This window comes from Brassica rapa, unplaced genomic scaffold, assembly GCF_000309985.2.
Source record: "Brassica rapa cultivar Chiifu-401-42 unplaced genomic scaffold, CAAS_Brap_v3.01 Scaffold0347, whole genome shotgun sequence".
NCBI classification, from domain to species: Eukaryota; Viridiplantae; Streptophyta; class Magnoliopsida; order Brassicales; family Brassicaceae; genus Brassica; species Brassica rapa.
Genome location: NW_022610289.1, coordinates 38,510 through 55,165, shown reverse-complemented (window position 1 = coordinate 55,165; position 16,656 = coordinate 38,510). Strand labels below are relative to the sequence as shown.

The 16,656-nt window shown below is 49.0% G+C and overlaps 1 protein-coding gene across 1 annotated transcript; it reads right to left on the bottom strand.

Moving 5' to 3' along the window:
• Nucleotides 1-11,697: 11,697 nt before the first annotated feature.
• On the bottom strand, nt 11,698-13,950 carry LOC117130190. The gene is made up of 2 exons (XM_033283214.1): nt 12,997-13,950; nt 11,698-12,126 (listed from the first exon to the last, which is right to left on the bottom strand). Exons 1-2 carry the CDS (start codon nt 13,760-13,762, stop codon nt 11,753-11,755), a joined length of 1,140 nt encoding a protein of 379 aa, XP_033139105.1. The 5' UTR covers nt 13,763-13,950; the 3' UTR covers nt 11,698-11,752.
• Between the last annotated feature and the right edge of the window lie 2,706 nt (nt 13,951-16,656).

Here is a 16,656-nt window from a genome sequence, read left to right as displayed (position 1 = left end):
CTCCCAACCCATCGCGACCGTCTAGCCGTCCCATAACCGGCCGTCCATCCTGTCCAGTCCGAGTCCTCGAACCTCAGACCGTCCGTCCGTGCAGTCTGCTTACCGGCCTGTATCAGTGGGTGTCCGTCAGCACACACAGGACGTCCGTGGCTGTCAGTGGCTGTCCGTCAGCACACACAGGACGTCCGAAGCTGTCCGTGTGTGTCCGTCAGCACACACAGGAAGTTCGTGGCTGTCCATCAGTACACATATCCGCACGCTGGTCCTTGGACTCAGCACACTGGCCCTTCCCGTGGACAGTTTGGGTGATTTTGGCCCACGTGCGCTGTCTGTTCAGTACACACATGACTTCCGTGGGTGTCCGCCAGCACACACAGGACGTCTGTGGCTGTCCGTCAGCACACACAGGATGTCCGTGGCTGTCCGTGTGTGTCCGTGTGTGTCCTTCAGCACACAGAGGACGTCTGTGGCTGTCCATGAGTACACATATCAGCACGCTGGTCCTTGGACTCAACACGCTGGCCCTTCCCATGGATTGTTCGGGTGATTTTGGCCCACGTGGGCTGTCTGTTAAGTACACACATGACTTCCTTGGGTGTCCGTCAGCACACACAGGACGTCCGTGTGTGTCCGTCAGCACACACAGGACGTCCGTGGCTGTCCGTGTGTGTCCGTGTCTGTCCGTCAGCACACAGGACGCCTGTGGCTGTCCATCAGTACACATATCAGCACGTTGGTCCTTGGACTCCGCACGCTGACCCTTCCCGTGGACTGTTCGGGTGATTTTGGCCCACGTGGGCTGTCTGTTCAGTACACACAGGACGTCCGTGGGTATCCGCCAGCACACACAGGACGTCCGTGGGTGTCCGCCAGCACACACAGGACGTCTGTGGCTTTCCGTGTGTGTCCGTGTGTGTCCGTCTGTGTCCGTCAGTACACACAAGACGTCTGTGGCTGTCCATCAATACACATATCAGCACGTTGGTCCTTGGACTCAGCACACTGGCCTTCCCGTGGACTGTTTGGGTGATTTTGGCCCCCGTGGGCTGTCTGTTCAGGACGTCCGTGGGTGTCCGCCAGCACACACAGGACGTCCGTGGGTGTCCGCAAGCACACACAGGACGTCCGTGGGTGTCCGCCAGCACACACAGGACGTCCGTGGGTGTCTGCCAGCACACACAGGACGTTGGCTTTTGTGTGTGTCCGTGTGTGTCCGTCAGCACACACAAGACATCTGTGGCTGTCCATCAGTACACATATCAGCACGTTGGTTCTTGGACTCAGCACACTAAACCTTCCCGTGGACTGTTTGGGTGATTTTGGCCCACATGGGCTGTCTGTTCAGTACACACAGGACGTCCGTGGGTGTCCGCCAGCACACACAGGACGACTGTGGCTGTCCGTGTGTGTCCAGGTGTTACCGTCAGCACACACAGGACGTCCGTGGCTGTCAATCATTACACATATCAGCACGTTGGTCCTTGGACTCAGCACGCTGACCCTTCCTGTGGACTGTTCGGGTGATTTTGGCCCACGTGGGTTGTCTGTTCAGTACACACAGGACGTCCGTGGGTGTCCGCCAGTACACACAGGACGTCCGTGGCTGTCCTGTGGCTGTTCGTGGCTGTCCGTGTGTGTCCGTGTGTGTCCGTCCGCACACATAGGACGTCCATGGCTGTCAATCGGTACACATATCAGCACGCTGGTCCTTCGACTCAGCACGCTGGCCCTTCCCGTGGACTGTTCGGGTGATTTTGGCCCACGTGGGCTGTCTGTTCAGTACACACAGGACGTCCGTGGTTTCCGTAACCACACACAGGACGTCCGTGTGTGTCCGTCAGCACACACAGGACGTCCGTGGGTGTCCGTCAACACACAAGACATCCGTGTGTGTCCGTCAGCACACACAGGACATCCGCGGCTGTCCGTGTGTGTCCGTCAGCACAAACAGGACATCCGTGGCTGTCCATCAGGACACATATCAGCACGTTGGTCCTTGGACTCAGCACGTTTGCCCATCCCGTGGAGTGTATGGGTGATTTTGGCCCACGTGGGCTGTCTGTTCAGTACACACAGGACGTCCGTGGGTATCCGCCAGCACACACAGGACGTCCGTGGCTGTCCGTGTGTGTCCGGGTGTATCCGTCAGCACACACAGGACGTCCGTGGCTGTCAATCATTACACATATCAGCACGTTGGTCCTTGGACTCAGCACGCTGACCCTTCCTGTGGACTGTTCGGGTGATTTTGGCCCACGTGGGCTGTCTGTTCAGTACACACAGGACGTCCGTGGGTGTCCGCCAGCACACACAGGACGTCCGTGGCTGTCCTGTGGCTGTCCGTCAGCACACATAGGACGTTCGTGGCTGTCCGTGTGTGTCCGTCCGCACACACAGGACGTCCATGGCTGTCAATCGGTACACATATCAGCACGCTGGTCCTTCGACTCAGCACGCTGGCCCTTCCCGTGGACTGTTCGGGTGATTTTGGCCCACGTGGGCTGTCTGTTCAGTACACACAGGACGTCCGTGGGTGTCCGTCAGCACACACAGGACGTCCGTGTGTGTCCGTCAGCACACACAGGACGTTTGTGGCTGTCCGTGTGTGTCTGTGTCTGTCCGTCAGCACACAAGACGTCCGTGGCTGTCCATCAGTACACATATCAGGACGTTGGTCCTTGGACTCCGCACGCTGACCCTTCCCGTGGACTGTTCGGGTGATTTTGGCCCATGTGGGCTGTCTGTTCATGACGTCCGTGGGTGTCTGCCAGCACACACAGGACGTCCGTGGGTGTCCGCCAGCACACACAGGACGTCCGTGGGTGTCTGCCAGCACACACAGGACGTCTGTGGCTTTTCGTGTGTGTCCGTGTGTGTCCGTCAGAACACACAAGACATCTGTGACTGTCCATCAGTACACATATCAGCACGTTGGTTCTTGGACTCAGCACACTAAACCTTCCCGTGGACTGTTTGGGTGATTTTGGCCCATATGGGCTGTCTGTTCAGTACACACAGGACGTCCGTGGGTGTCCGCCAGCACACACAGGACGTCTGTGGCTGTCCGTGTGTGTCCAGGTGTGTCCGGCAGCACACACAGGACGTCTGTGGCTGTCAATCATTACACATATCAGCACGTTGGTCCTTGGACTCAGCACGCTGACCCTTCTTGTGGACTGTTCGGGTGATTTTGGCCCACGTGGGTTGTCTGTTCAGTACACACAGGACGTCCGTGGGTGTCCGCCAGCACACACAGGACGTCCGTGGCTGTCCTGTGGCTGTCTGTCAGCACACACATGACGTTCGTGGCTGTCCGTGTGTGTGCGTGTGTGTCCGTCCGCACACATAGGACGTCCATGGCTGTCAATCGGTACACATATCAGCACGCTGGTCCTTCGACTCAGCACGCTGGCCCTTACCGTGGACTGTTCGGGTGATTTTGGCCCACGTGGGCTGTCTGTTCAGTACACACAGGACGTCCGTGGGTGTCCGTAACCACACACAGGACGTCCGTGTGTGTCCGTCAGCACACACAGGACGTCCGTGGGTGTCCGTCAACACACAAGACATCCGTGTGTGTCCGTCAGCACACACAGGACGTCCGCGGCTGTCCGTGTGTGTCCGTCAGCACAAACAGGACATCCGTGGCTGTCCATCAGGACACATATCAGCACGTTGGTCCTTGGACTCAGCACGTTTGCCCATCCCGTGGAGTGTATGGGTGATTTTGGCCCACGTGGGCTGTCTGTTCAGTACACACAGGACGTCCGTGGGTATCCGCCAGCACACACATGACGTCCGTGGCTGTCCGTGTGTGTCCGGGTGTATCCGTCAGCACACACAGGACTTCCGTGGCTGTCAATCATTACACATATCAGCACGTTGGTCCTTGGACTCAGCACGCTGACCCTTCCTGTGGACTGTTCGGGTGATTTTGGCCCACGTGGGCTGTCTGTTCAGTACACACAGGACGTCCGTGGGTGTCCGCCAGCACACACAGCACGTCCGTGGCTGTCCTGTGGCTGTCCGTCAGCACACATAGGACGTTCGTGGCTGTCCGTGTGTGTCCGTCCGCACACACAGGACGTCCATGGCTGTCAATCGGTACACATATCAGCACGCTGGTCCTTCGACTCAGCACGCTGGCCCTTCCCGTGGACTGTTCGGGTGATTTTGGCCCACGTGGGCTGTCTGTTCAGTACACACAGGACGTCCGTGGGTGTCCGTCAGCACACACAGGACGTCCGTGTGTGTCCGTCAGCACACACAGGACGTTCGTGGCTGTCCGTGTGTGTCCGTCAGCACACACATGATGTGCGTGGCTGTCCATCAGTACACATATCAGCACGATGGTCCTTGGACTCAGTACGCTGGCCCTTCCCGTGGACTGTTCGAGTTATTTTGGCCCATGTGGGCTGTCTGTTCAGTACACACAGGACGTCTGTGGGTGTCCGTCAGCACACACAGGACGTCCGTGGCTGTCAGTGGCTCTCCGTCAGCACACACAGGACGTCCGTAGCTGTCCGTGTGTGTCCGTCAGCACACACAGGACGTTCGTGGCTGTCCATTAGTACACATATCCGCACGCTGGTCCTTCGACTCAGCACGCTGGCCCTTCCCGTGGACTGTTTGGGTGATTTTGGCCCACGTGGGCTGTCTGTTCAATACACACATGACGTCCGTGGGTGTCCGTCAGCACACAGAGGATGTCCATGGCTGTCCGTGTGTGTCCGTGTGTGTCCGTCAGCACACACCGGACGTCTGTGGCTGTCCATCAGTACACATATCAGCACGCTGGTCCTTTGACTCAGTACGCTGGCCCTTCCCGTGGACTGTTCGAGTGATTTTGGCCCATGTGGGCTGTCTGTTCAGTACACACAGGACGTCCGTGGGTGTCTGTCAGCACACACAGGACATCCGTGGCTGTCAGTTGCTGTCCGTCAGCACACACAGGACGTCCGTAGCTGTCCGTGTGTATCTGTGTGTGTCCGTCAGCACACAAAGGACGTTCGTGGCTGTCCATCAGTACACATATCCGCACGCTGGTCCTTGGACTCAGCACGCTGGCCCTTCCCGTGGACTATTCGGGTGATTTTGGCCCACGTGGGCTGTCTGTTAAGTACACACATGCATTCCGTGGGTGTCCGCCAGCACACACAAGACGTCCGTGTGTGTCCGTCAGCACACACAGGACGTCCGTGGCTGTCCGTGTGTGTCTGTGTCTGTCCGTCAGCACACAAGACGTCCGTGGCTGTCCATCAGTACACATATCAGCACGTTGGTCCTTGGACTCCGCACGCTGACCCTTCCTGTGGACTGTTCGGGTGATTTTGGCCCACGTGGGCTGTCTGTTCAGGACGTCCGTGGGTGTCTGCCAGCACACACAGGACGTCCGTGGGTGTCCGCCAGCACACACAGGACGTCCGTGGGTGTCTGCCAGCACACACAGGACGTCTGTGGCTTTTCGTGTGTGTCCGTGTGTGTCCGTCAGCACACACAAGACATCTGTGGCTGTCCATCAGTACACATATCAGCACGTTGGTTCTTGGACTCAGCACACTAAACCTTCCCGTGGACTGTTTGGGTGATTTTGGCCCATATGGGCTGTCTGTTCAGTACACACAGGACGTCCGTGGGTGTCCGCCAACACACACAGGACGTCTGTGGCTGTCCGTGTGTGTCCAGGTTTGTCCGTCAGCACACACAGGACGTCTGTGGCTGTCAATCATTACACATATCAGCACGTTGGTCCTTGGACTCAGCACGCTGACCCTTCTTGTGGACTGTTCGGGTGATTTTGGCCCACGTGGGCTGTCTGTTCAGTACACACAGGACGTCCGTGGGTGTCCGCCAGCACACACAGGACGTCCGTGGCTGTCCTGTGACTGTCTGTCAGCACACACATGACGTTCGTGGCTGTCTGTGTGTGTCCGTGTGTGTTCGTCCGCACACATAGGACGTCCATGGCTGTCAATCGGTACACATATCAGCACGCTGGTCCTTCGACTCAGCACGCTGGCCCTTCCCGTGGACTGTTCAGGTGATTTTGGCCGACGTGGGCTGTCTGTTCAGTACACACAGGACGTCCGTGGGTGTCCGTAACCACACACAGGACGTCCGTGTGTGTCCGTCAGCACACACATGACGTCCGTGGCTGTCAGTGTGTGTCCCTCAGCACACACATGATGTGCGTGGCTTTCCAATCAGTACACATATCAGCACGCTGGTCCTTGGACTCAGTACGCTGGCCCTTCCCGTGGACTGTTCGAGTGATTTTGGCCCATGTGGGCTGTCTGTTCAGTACACACATGACGTCTGTGGGTGTCCGTCAGCACACACAGGACGTCCGTGGCTGTCAGTGGCTGTCCGTCAGCACAAACACGACGTCCGTAGCTGTCTGTGTGTGTCCGTCAGCACACACAGGACGTTCGTGGCTTTCAATTAGTACACATATCCGCACGCTGGTCCTTGGACTCAGCACGCTGGCCCTTCCCGTGGACTGTTTGGGTGATTTTGGCTCACGTGGGCTGTCTGTTCAGTACACACATGACATCCGTGGGTGTCCGTCAGCACACACAGGATGTCTGTGGCTGTCCGTGTGTGTCCGTGTGTGTCCGTCAGCACACACAGGACGTCTGTGGCTGTCCATCAGTACACATATCAGCATGCTGGTCCTTTGACTCAGTACGCTGGTCCTTTGACTCAGTACGCTGGTCCTTTGACTCAGTACGCTGGCCCTTCCCGTGGACTGTTCGAGTGATTTTGGCCCACGTGGGCTGTCTGTTCAGTTCACAAATGACGTCCGTGGGTGTCCGCCAGCACACACAGGACGTCTGTGGCTGTCAGTGGCTGTCCGTCAGCACATACAGGAAGTCCGTGGCTGTCCGTGTGTGTCCGTGTGTGTCCGTGTGTGTCCGTCAGCACACACAGGACGTCTGTGGCTGTCCATCAGTACATATATCAGCACGCTGGTCCTTGGACTCAACACGCTGGCCTTTCCCATGGACTGTTCGGGTGATTTTGGCCCACGTGGGCTGTATGTTAAGTACACACATGACTTCCGTGGGTGTCTGTCAGCACACACAGGACGTCCGTGTGTGTCCGTCAGCACACACAGGACGTTCGTGGCTGTCCGTGTGTGTCCGTCAGCACACACAGGATGTGCGTGGCTGTCCATCAGTACACATATCAGCACGCTGGTCCTTGGACTCAGTACGCTGGCCCTTCCCGTGGACTGTTCGAGTGATTTTGGCCCATGTGGGCTGTCTGTTCAGTACACACAGGACGTCTGTAGGTGTCCGTCAGCACACACAGGACGTCCGTGGCTGTCAGTGGCTGTCCGTCAGCACACACAGGACGTCCGTAGCTGTCTGTGTGTGTCCGTCAGCACACACAGGACGTTTGTGGCTGTCCATTTGTACACATATCCGCACGCTGGTCCTTGGACTCAGCACGCTGGCCCTTCCCGTGGACTGTTTGGGTGATTTTGGCCCACGTGGGCTGTCTGTTCAGTACACACATGACGTCCGTGGGTGTCCGTCAGCACACACAGGATGTCGGTGGCTGTCTGTGTGTGTCCGTCAGCACACACAGGACGTCTGTGGCTGTCCATCAGTACACATATCAGCACGCTGGTCCTTTGACTCAGTGCGCTGGCCCTTCCCGTGGACTGTTCGAGTGATTTTGGCCCATGTGGGCTGTCTGTTCAGTACACACAGGACGTCCGTGGGTGTCCGTCAGCACACACAGGACGTCTGTGGCTGTCAGTGGCTGTCCGTCAGCACACACAGGACGTCCGTAGCTGTCCGTTTGTGTCCGCGTGTGTCCGTCAGCACACACAGGACGTTCGTGGCTGTCTATAAGTACACATATCCGCACGCTGGTCCTTGGACTCAGCACGCTGGCCCTTCCCGTGGACAGTTTGGGTGATTTTGGCCCACATGCGCTGTCTGTTCAGTACACACATGACTTCCGTGGGTGTCCGCCAGCACACACAGGACGTCTGTGGCTGTCCGTCAGCACACACAGGATGTCCGTGGCTGCCCGTGTGTGTCCGTGTGTGTCCGTCAGCACACAGAGGACGTCTGTGGCTGTCCATCAGTACACATATCAGCACGCTGGTCCTTGGACTCAACACGCTGGCCCTTCCCCTGGACTGTTCGGGTGATTTTGGCCCACGTGGGCTGTCTGTTAAGTACACACATGACTTCCGTGGGTGTTCGTCAGCACACACAGGACATCCGTGTGTCTCTATCAGCACACACAGGACGTACGTGACTGTCCGTGTGTGTCCATGTCTGTCCGTCAGCACACAGGACATCCGTGGCTGTCCATCAGTACACATATCAGCACGTTGGTCCTTGGACTCCGCACGCTGACCCTTCCCATGGACTGTTCGGGTGATTTTGGCCCACGTGGGGTGTCTGTTCAGTACACACAGTGAAGAACCCTAAGGAACGAACACTCAACCGGTAAGGGGGATATGAACTCGATCCGTAAGGAAAGAGAACTGATGGTATGAACGGTGACACTAAGGGTTGCGGAATAGCCCAAAGATACTACCAGAGATTCGAAGGTTGCCGGATGTGACGCACCGGTCCAACACAACGAAGTGGTTCGCTTGGAGATGACCTCACCAAGAGAAGTATGAATGTTCTAAGCAAAGAACAATGAGAGAAGACTCAAAATAAGCAAAGGAAAATCGATGTGTTTTTATTAAGGGGGATCATCACATACTTATAAGGTTTGTGAGTCAAAGAAACATAAAGACATTTGTGGGAAAAGACAACATAGAAAATAGAAATGAATGAAAACAAGACATAGAAATTAGAAATGAAGACTTTGACTAAAGACTGGTCAAGGTGCGGATTCTTGTGTTGACTGGTCCAGATTCACAAAGACGTCCAGGTTCATCCTTTGGTGATTAGGTCGTTCGCGGTAAGGAGCAGGACGGACGTAAGGCTGCCCGCATGATTGATCGTCGATGATCCATGAACGGATGAAGAGATAGCTCGACCCAAATCTTCAGAGAGCTTAAGTATCCTTCCTTTGGAGTAGTTGGAAGCATTGATCATCATGAAATCATCAAAGTGGTTGGAAAGGTCGTGATCAGCCTGATCCGGGCGTGCGGTACGTCCCAAACGGGCCAGGAAAGACAGGCTAAGTCTGGAATCTGATTCTTCTCGATGATCATGGGTTCTGGCTTGACTGTTGGCTCTAGAATGGCGAATGGGTCGGGGAAGAACGCCTGTGGTTTGGCTGATTTGGTCAACAGGTCGTGGATCCATCCTTAGGTCACGTCCGGGTGCACGCGGGTCGATCCGGTACACGGCTCTGTCCGTTGATCTGGAACGGCTAAATGGCTGAACCTCAGTTGGACTGATCTGATCGTCCTGGTCACCATGCTGAGTCTGCTCCACGCCCTGGTCCAGGTCCTGGGTTCTATCATTCCCTCCTTCTTCAAAAGGATTTGTCCTCAAATCCAAAGTACCTATATCAAAAAGAGATGAATCAGATACAAAGGAATTAAAATTCATGGAAAATTCAGAGAATGAAAAATATGGACAGAAACTTCCTTGGAGATGCCCTTGGACAGAAACTGACGAACCCTAAGATAGGGAGGATCACTTTAGCTGGGTGTTGGATATGATCCGAGAAGGCAAACGGCACTTCTGGAACTGAGATGGATTGAAAGGATCGTCAAGAGATGCGGAATGGCTCTTGATATACCCACGATCTAAGGCTAACCACCTAAGAACAAATGTAGTGTGTTGGTTAACCACCAAACGACACACAAAGATGATTGGCTGACCACCAAATCAACAAGCCGGTTCAAACCGATGAACTAGCTAAAGAACTCTCTCTCTAACTCAGAGAAGAAACTAAATAAACTCAAAAACATAGACTGATTTTATTCATGGCAGAGTTTACTTATTTATAGTACAATGAGTCAAAGAAAGACTTAAGAGTTTTGTAGAAAACTAGAAACTTAGAAAACAAAGACTAAGACTTTTGACTAGAAATAAGTGTGTTGTTGAATGGCTCTTGGATGATCACGACTTTGACTCCTTTTGTTGATATTTCTTGATGCAAATGGGCAGGTGACCATCAGCAAAGGCCTGGTCGAATTTGGTGTAAAACCGACCCAAATTGAATTTGTTATGAATTTTTCTTTGGACAGAAAAAGGCCCATTTCGCCCAGCAACTAAACCAGTTCCATCTTCAGTGTCACTTAGCTCATTCAGCTCCAAGCTAGTATCACTTAGCTCACTCAGCTCATCCATCTCAGATATGTAAGTGTCACTTTGATTCAGCTCGACCAGCTCGCCCAAATAAGTGTCACTTCGTCCAGCTCGTCTAAAGTTAACTTCTGGCTCGGCCATGGTTGCTTCATCCGATGGGGAAACCTTGGTTGGGTCAAGTTGTGCACCATCCTGGCCTGGGTCTACGATCCAGGGCACATCATTCCCTCTCTCTTCAAAAATATTTGTCCTCAAATCTGGAACATTAAAAGGAAAAGGGTTATAAGCAAATGAATCATAATCGGAACATTGCTCACCTTGAGTTTGGTCCGGTTTTTGAATGGAAGAAGATCTTTCTTGGTTTGCTTGATGACCAAGAATTTTTTCTTCATCTTGCCCCTCCTTTGGATCATATGCGAAGTCATCGAAAATTGGCAATGGACCTTCCTTTTCTGTCTCGGTTTCAACGTTCTCATTCTCCAAAGTCACCAACGGTTTCTGGTTTTGGCACTTGTTAGCATAATGACCGATCCTATGGCATTTGAAGCACCTGGTAGAATGAGCTTTGCTTGTGGATTTCACAGCTTTGCTTTTATCAGAAGACAACACATTAGTTTTCAAATCAGAATTTGAAAGAGAAGAAAAATTACTTTGCTGTTTTGGTGCAGAAGAAGTGTTGTTGTTTCCCTTCTTTTTGAGTTGCTGGACAACATGAATCGCCTTTTGCAACATCTTTTCCAAGCTGGCATAAGTCTGAAGCTCGTTCTGATCTGACACATCACGGTTGCTTCTCTTGGGTTTGGTGAAGGGACGATCACCACTTCTGACCCACTTCTCATCATCGCACCTGTTTTGTCTCTTCTTTTGTTTCTGCACAAAGTCAAACCCATTAGAAGCAAACTGTTTCTTATCAAAAATCAATTGCTCCTTTTCAAAAACAGTTTTAAAATGAAAGTAGACGTCTTGTTGTGGTTTTGATTTCTTGAGAAGTCCAAACATCCTGAAAACACTTAACAAAGTTAGCAAATAAAAATCCTCACACTCTCAAGTGTTTAGCTCACGATTTTTAGATGGTCACTCAGAGTTCTTTCACTGGTTCAAAGGATGATAGGCAGTCAAAATTCAGCAATCAAAACCCAAAACAAACTTTGTGGGAAAAGAAAAGAGAAAGAAAGATGAAGAGAATTTTGATATGGATCCGCCTTAACTGTCCTAAGGCTGGTTTCTCTTCAGCCAGCAGGGTTTCTCTTCCACCACTCCCCCTGGATTTCTCTTCAGAAGTGATTCAAGCCAAAACTTTTACTCTTTTTTTTTCTCTTTTTTTTTTCTCTTTTTTTTTCTTTTTTTTTATCGTTTTTTTTAATAACTGGCGATCACAAGGGAGTAAAGGAACAGCCCGGATCCAACAAAAAAAATAAGAAAAGAAAATCGTGGAGAGATGAGAAGATGAAATGAAAACAAACCAGCCAAAGTGGCTCTGATACAAACTGAAGAACCCTAAGATAGGAAGATCACTTTAGCTGGTTTGGTTTTGGCTCAGGCCGCTCCTTTCTTGAGTCTGAATCTCCTTTAGAAGTCTGGTACTCGCGGATAGATGGGTTGAAGAACCTCCGGTTTGGAAAATTCATAACTCCTTCTTCCGTGAAGCTTTCGAAGTGATTCCAAGCCTCAGTGAATCCTTGGTGAGTTGGCTTTCCAGGGAAATTGAATTCATGACGAAAGACCTTCGGAATGTTGAGATATCCTCCTTGGACTGAACCTCTGTCGCTGGCATCAAGGTAGCCGGTTTCAACAAAGCTTCTCCAAAACTCAGGCTGTTGGGTACGGTCAATGCTTTCAATTCTTAGAGGCTGAATCTGTCTTTCCTGTATACTCAAAATAAACACTAAAAGACCAGGATCAAATGTGCAAGATAAATATTTGTTCAAATCACAAATCAAGATATCTTTTCCAAGAACAAATTGCACATTTTTCGGCCTGTCAAGGTGCTCATCAAAGTAGATATTACAGACAAGAATTTTATCAAGGTATGCAACAACAGTATTCATTTTCAAGATGGGCATATCCTTCCCAACATCTGAACACACAAGCTTAAGTTCAGTTTGAGAATCATTTATCAAAAGTTCAAGGCATTTTTCAAAGAATGTGTTGTAAACCAAAATATCATCAGAACTCAAGACAACACCATTATCACGAAATGATCCCAGAAAATACCAAGTGTTATCAGTTTCAAAACTTAGGAGATCAGGCTGCAAAACAGAACCACAAAATTCAAGATCACAAAAATCATTTTCAGTTTCAAGTGATTTCTGTTCCAGCAACTTCTGAATCAAAATTTCGTCCAAGGCATAAGAGGATGCAAACAATTCATCAGTGATCAGTACATGTCTAGAAGAACTTAGATCAAAGCCATTTCCTTTGCAAACAAACAAATCAAGAGATTTTTCAGCACAAAAATCAGTTTGTTGCAAATCAAGATCAAATGGCCTTCCAAGAAGATGAAAACCTTTGTTATGTTCCAAGAACTGATCAAAGCTCAAAATAATTCCAGAAGTGATGCCATTGACATTTTGAAAACGTGATTGATCAAGACATTTATCAGGTTCAAAGATTTTTAAAGAATTAATCATGTTATCAAAAACAGATTTTGAAAAAAAAAAATCTTTCATCTTGTCAAGACCAAAACGAAGTACATCATCAGTACTGACTTTCACAAACATGTCAGGCAGAGAATTAAGAGAAGAAGGTTCCTCACAGTGCTCTTGAAGATCCGGAGGTAGAGGGGCAGGAGTTGTGCCGGGACCAAAGCATAGATAATTCTCCATAGCAATGGATGTGATGCTTGTTGCTTCTTCATCAAAGACTGGACCAAGTTCGTCCTCCTCATCAAAGATAGGACCTATTTCATCATCCAAACATATCCTAGTGTCAAGACATGGGCACTGATGTGGAAAATCCAGTGGCTCTTCCTCAAAAACCTGTGGAGACAAAACAAGACTACTCGGAAGCTCCGGTTGCAAAACATGTAGTTCTACAATAGCTTGTTCATTATCAAGATTAAACTCAGTTTCAAGAGAAGGAAGATCACAATCTTTTTCACAAAACATCAAGCTTTCAATTAGCTCTTCATCAGATTCATCAAAAATGGGTAGAGAATCTGAAAAATCTTTAAGTTCTTCAAAATGGTTTTCAGATTCACCTTGGGCTTTCTTACTGATGAACAAGGATGGCTCAGCTACTGGGGCACGTGTGGATGTGCTCTTCTTTTGGCTCTTGTTGAAGTCCTTAAGGGCTTTGTCCACTCCCTTCACAAGGTTATCACAAATTTGTTGGACATCAATTTGAAAGGGTTGCCTTTTTGGATCAGCCACATCTCTGGTTGTTTTTCTCCTTATAGCTGGCTGTTCCTGCACACTAACAAACTCATCAAAATAATTCAAAGGATATTTAAAAGGAGTTTGAGAGTTAGAATTTCGTTGAGGCTTCTCCTTGTTACTTTTCCTTTGCAAACCAAACATCATAAACCTGAAAAATCTCAACACAAAAGTTAGTAGATAAAAACCTCACACTCTCAAGTGTTTGATCCTCACCCACACAAGTGTTTCTCTCAGATTTAGGTGATCACACACAAGTTTTTACTCAATGTTCTAAGAGAACAAATCAAAGAATCCCAATGGGCAAATCCAAGCAAACAAGGGAATTTTCTCAAGATAGAAAGATAAGAGATTTTGATTTTTGAAATCCGTTTTAACCACCTCAAAGGCTGGATTTCTCCTCAGCCAGCAGGCTTTCTCTTCCACCACCAATCCACAAAACAAACTTTGAACTTTTTCTATTTTTTTTTTTTTGAATCAAATCGTAAATCTTTTTTTTTTATAAATATATAGATGGTAATGAGGGGCCCGGATTTAAGAAAGGTAGAAGAAGAAGTGTTTGAAGAAGATGGAGAGATGAGAAGATGGAATTATAATAGAGTTACCGGAAGAGTGGCTCTGATACCAACTGAAGAACCCTAGGATAGGGAGGATCACTTTAGCTGGGTGTTGGATATGAACCGAGAAGCAAATGGCGCTTCTGGAACTGAGATGGATTGAAAGGATCGTCAAGAGATGCGGAATGGCTCTTGATATACCCACGATCTAAGGCTAACCACCTAAGAACAAATGTAGTGTGTTGGCTAACCACCAGACGACACACAAAGATGATTGGCTGACCACCAAATCAACAAGCCGGTTCAAACCGATGAACTAGCTAAGAACTCTCTCTCTCTCACTCAGAGAAGAAACGAAAATAAACTCAAAAACATAGACTGATTTTATTCATAGAAGAGCTTACATATTTATACTACTTGTGGTCAAAGAAAGATTAAGAGTTTTTGTGGAAAACTAGAAACTTAGAAAACATAAACAAAGACTAAGACTTTTGACTAGAAATAAGTGTGTTGTTGAATGCCCTTTGATATGACCACGACTTTGACTCCTTTTGTTGATATTTCTTGATGCAAATGGGCATAAGACCATCAGCAAAGGCCTGGTCGAATTTGGTGTAAAACCGACCCAAATTGAATTTATTATGAATTTTTTCTTGGGCTGAAAAAAGCTCATTTCGCCCAAAAACTAAACAAGCTCCTTCTTCAGTGTCACTTAGCTCATTCAGCTCCAAGCTAGTGTCACTTAGCTCACTCAGCTCATCCATCTCAGATATGTAAGTGTCACTTCGATTCAGCTCGACCAGCTCGCCCAAATAAGTGTCACTTCGTCCAGCTCGTCCAAAGTTAGCTTCTGGCTCGACCATGGTTGCTTTATCCGATGGGGAAACCTTGGTTGGGTCGAGTTGTGCACCATCCTGGCCTGGGTCTACGATCCAGGGCACATCATTCCCTCCCTCTTCAAAAAGATTTGTCCTCAAATCTGGAACATTAAAAGGAAAAGGGTTATAAGCAAAGGAATCATAATCGGAACATTGCTCACCTTGAGTTTGGTCCGGTTTTTGAATGGCAGAAAATTCTTCTTGGTTGGCTTGATGACCACGATATTGTTCTTCATCAGACCCTTCCTGTATTGACACAAAGCTTCCAAGACCAAGGTCATATGCGCCGATATCAAAAGCATTCAAAGGACTAGAAAATTCATTTTTTTTCAAAACCTTTTTAGAATTCATTTCAAATTGAAAAATCAATTCAGAACTACCTGCCATCGGTTTATGGGCATAGTCATCGAAAATTGGCAAAAAACCTTCCTTTTCTGGCTCGGTTTCAACGTTCTCATTCTCCAAAGTCACCAACGGTTTCTGGTTTTGGCACTTGTTAGCATAATGACCGATCCTATGGCATTTGAAGCACCTGGTAGAATGAGCTTTGCTTGTGGGTTTCACAGCTTTGCTTTTATCAGAAGACAACACATTAGTTTTCAAATCAGAATTTGAAAGAGAAGAAAAATTACATTGCTGTTTTGGTGCAGAAGAAGTGTTGTTGTTTTCCTTCTTTTTGAGTTGCCGGACAACATGAATCGCCTTATGCAACATCTTTTCCAAGCTGGCATAAGTCTGAAGCTCGTTCTGATCAGGCACATCACAGTTGCTTCTCTTGGCTTTGGTGAAGGGACGATCACCACTTCTGACCCACTTCTCATCATCGCACCTGTTTTGTCCCTTCTTTTGTTTCTGCACAAAGTCAAACCCATTAGAATCAAACTGTTTCTTATCAAAAATCAATTGCTCCTTTTCGAAAACAGTTTTAAAAGGAAAGTAGACGTCTTGTTGTGGTTTTGATTTCTTGAGAAGTCCAAACATCCTGAAAACACTTAAAAAAGTTAGCAAATAAAAATCCTCACACTCTCAAGTGTTTAGCTCACGATTTTTAGATGGTCACTCAGAGTTCTTTCACTGGTTCAAAGGATGATAGGCAGTAAAAAATCAGGAGTCAAAACCCAAAACAAACTTTGTGGGAAAAGAAAAGAGAAAGAACAATGAAGAGATTTTTGTGTGGATCCGCCTTAACTGTCCTAAGGCTGGGTTTCTCTTCAGCCAGCAGGGTTTCTCTTCCACCACTCCCCCTGGATTTCTCTTCAGAAGTGATTCAAGCCAAAACTTTCACTCTTTTTTTTTTTTGATCAATTTTTTTTTCTCTTTTTTTTTTTTAATAACTGGCGATCACAAGGGAGTAAAGGAACAGCCCGGATCCAACAAGAAATAAGAAAATAAAATCGTGGAGAGATGAGAAGATGAAAAGATGAAATGAAAACAAACCAGCCAAAGTGGCTCTGATACCAACTGAAGAACCCTAAGATAGGGAGGATCACTTTAGCTGGGTGTTGGATATGATCCGAGAAGGCAAACGGCTTGGTGATCAGCTTGGCCTAATTTTAAAATTGATAAACCAATTTTTGGTGATCAGTTTACTTGTTTGATGCTTGCC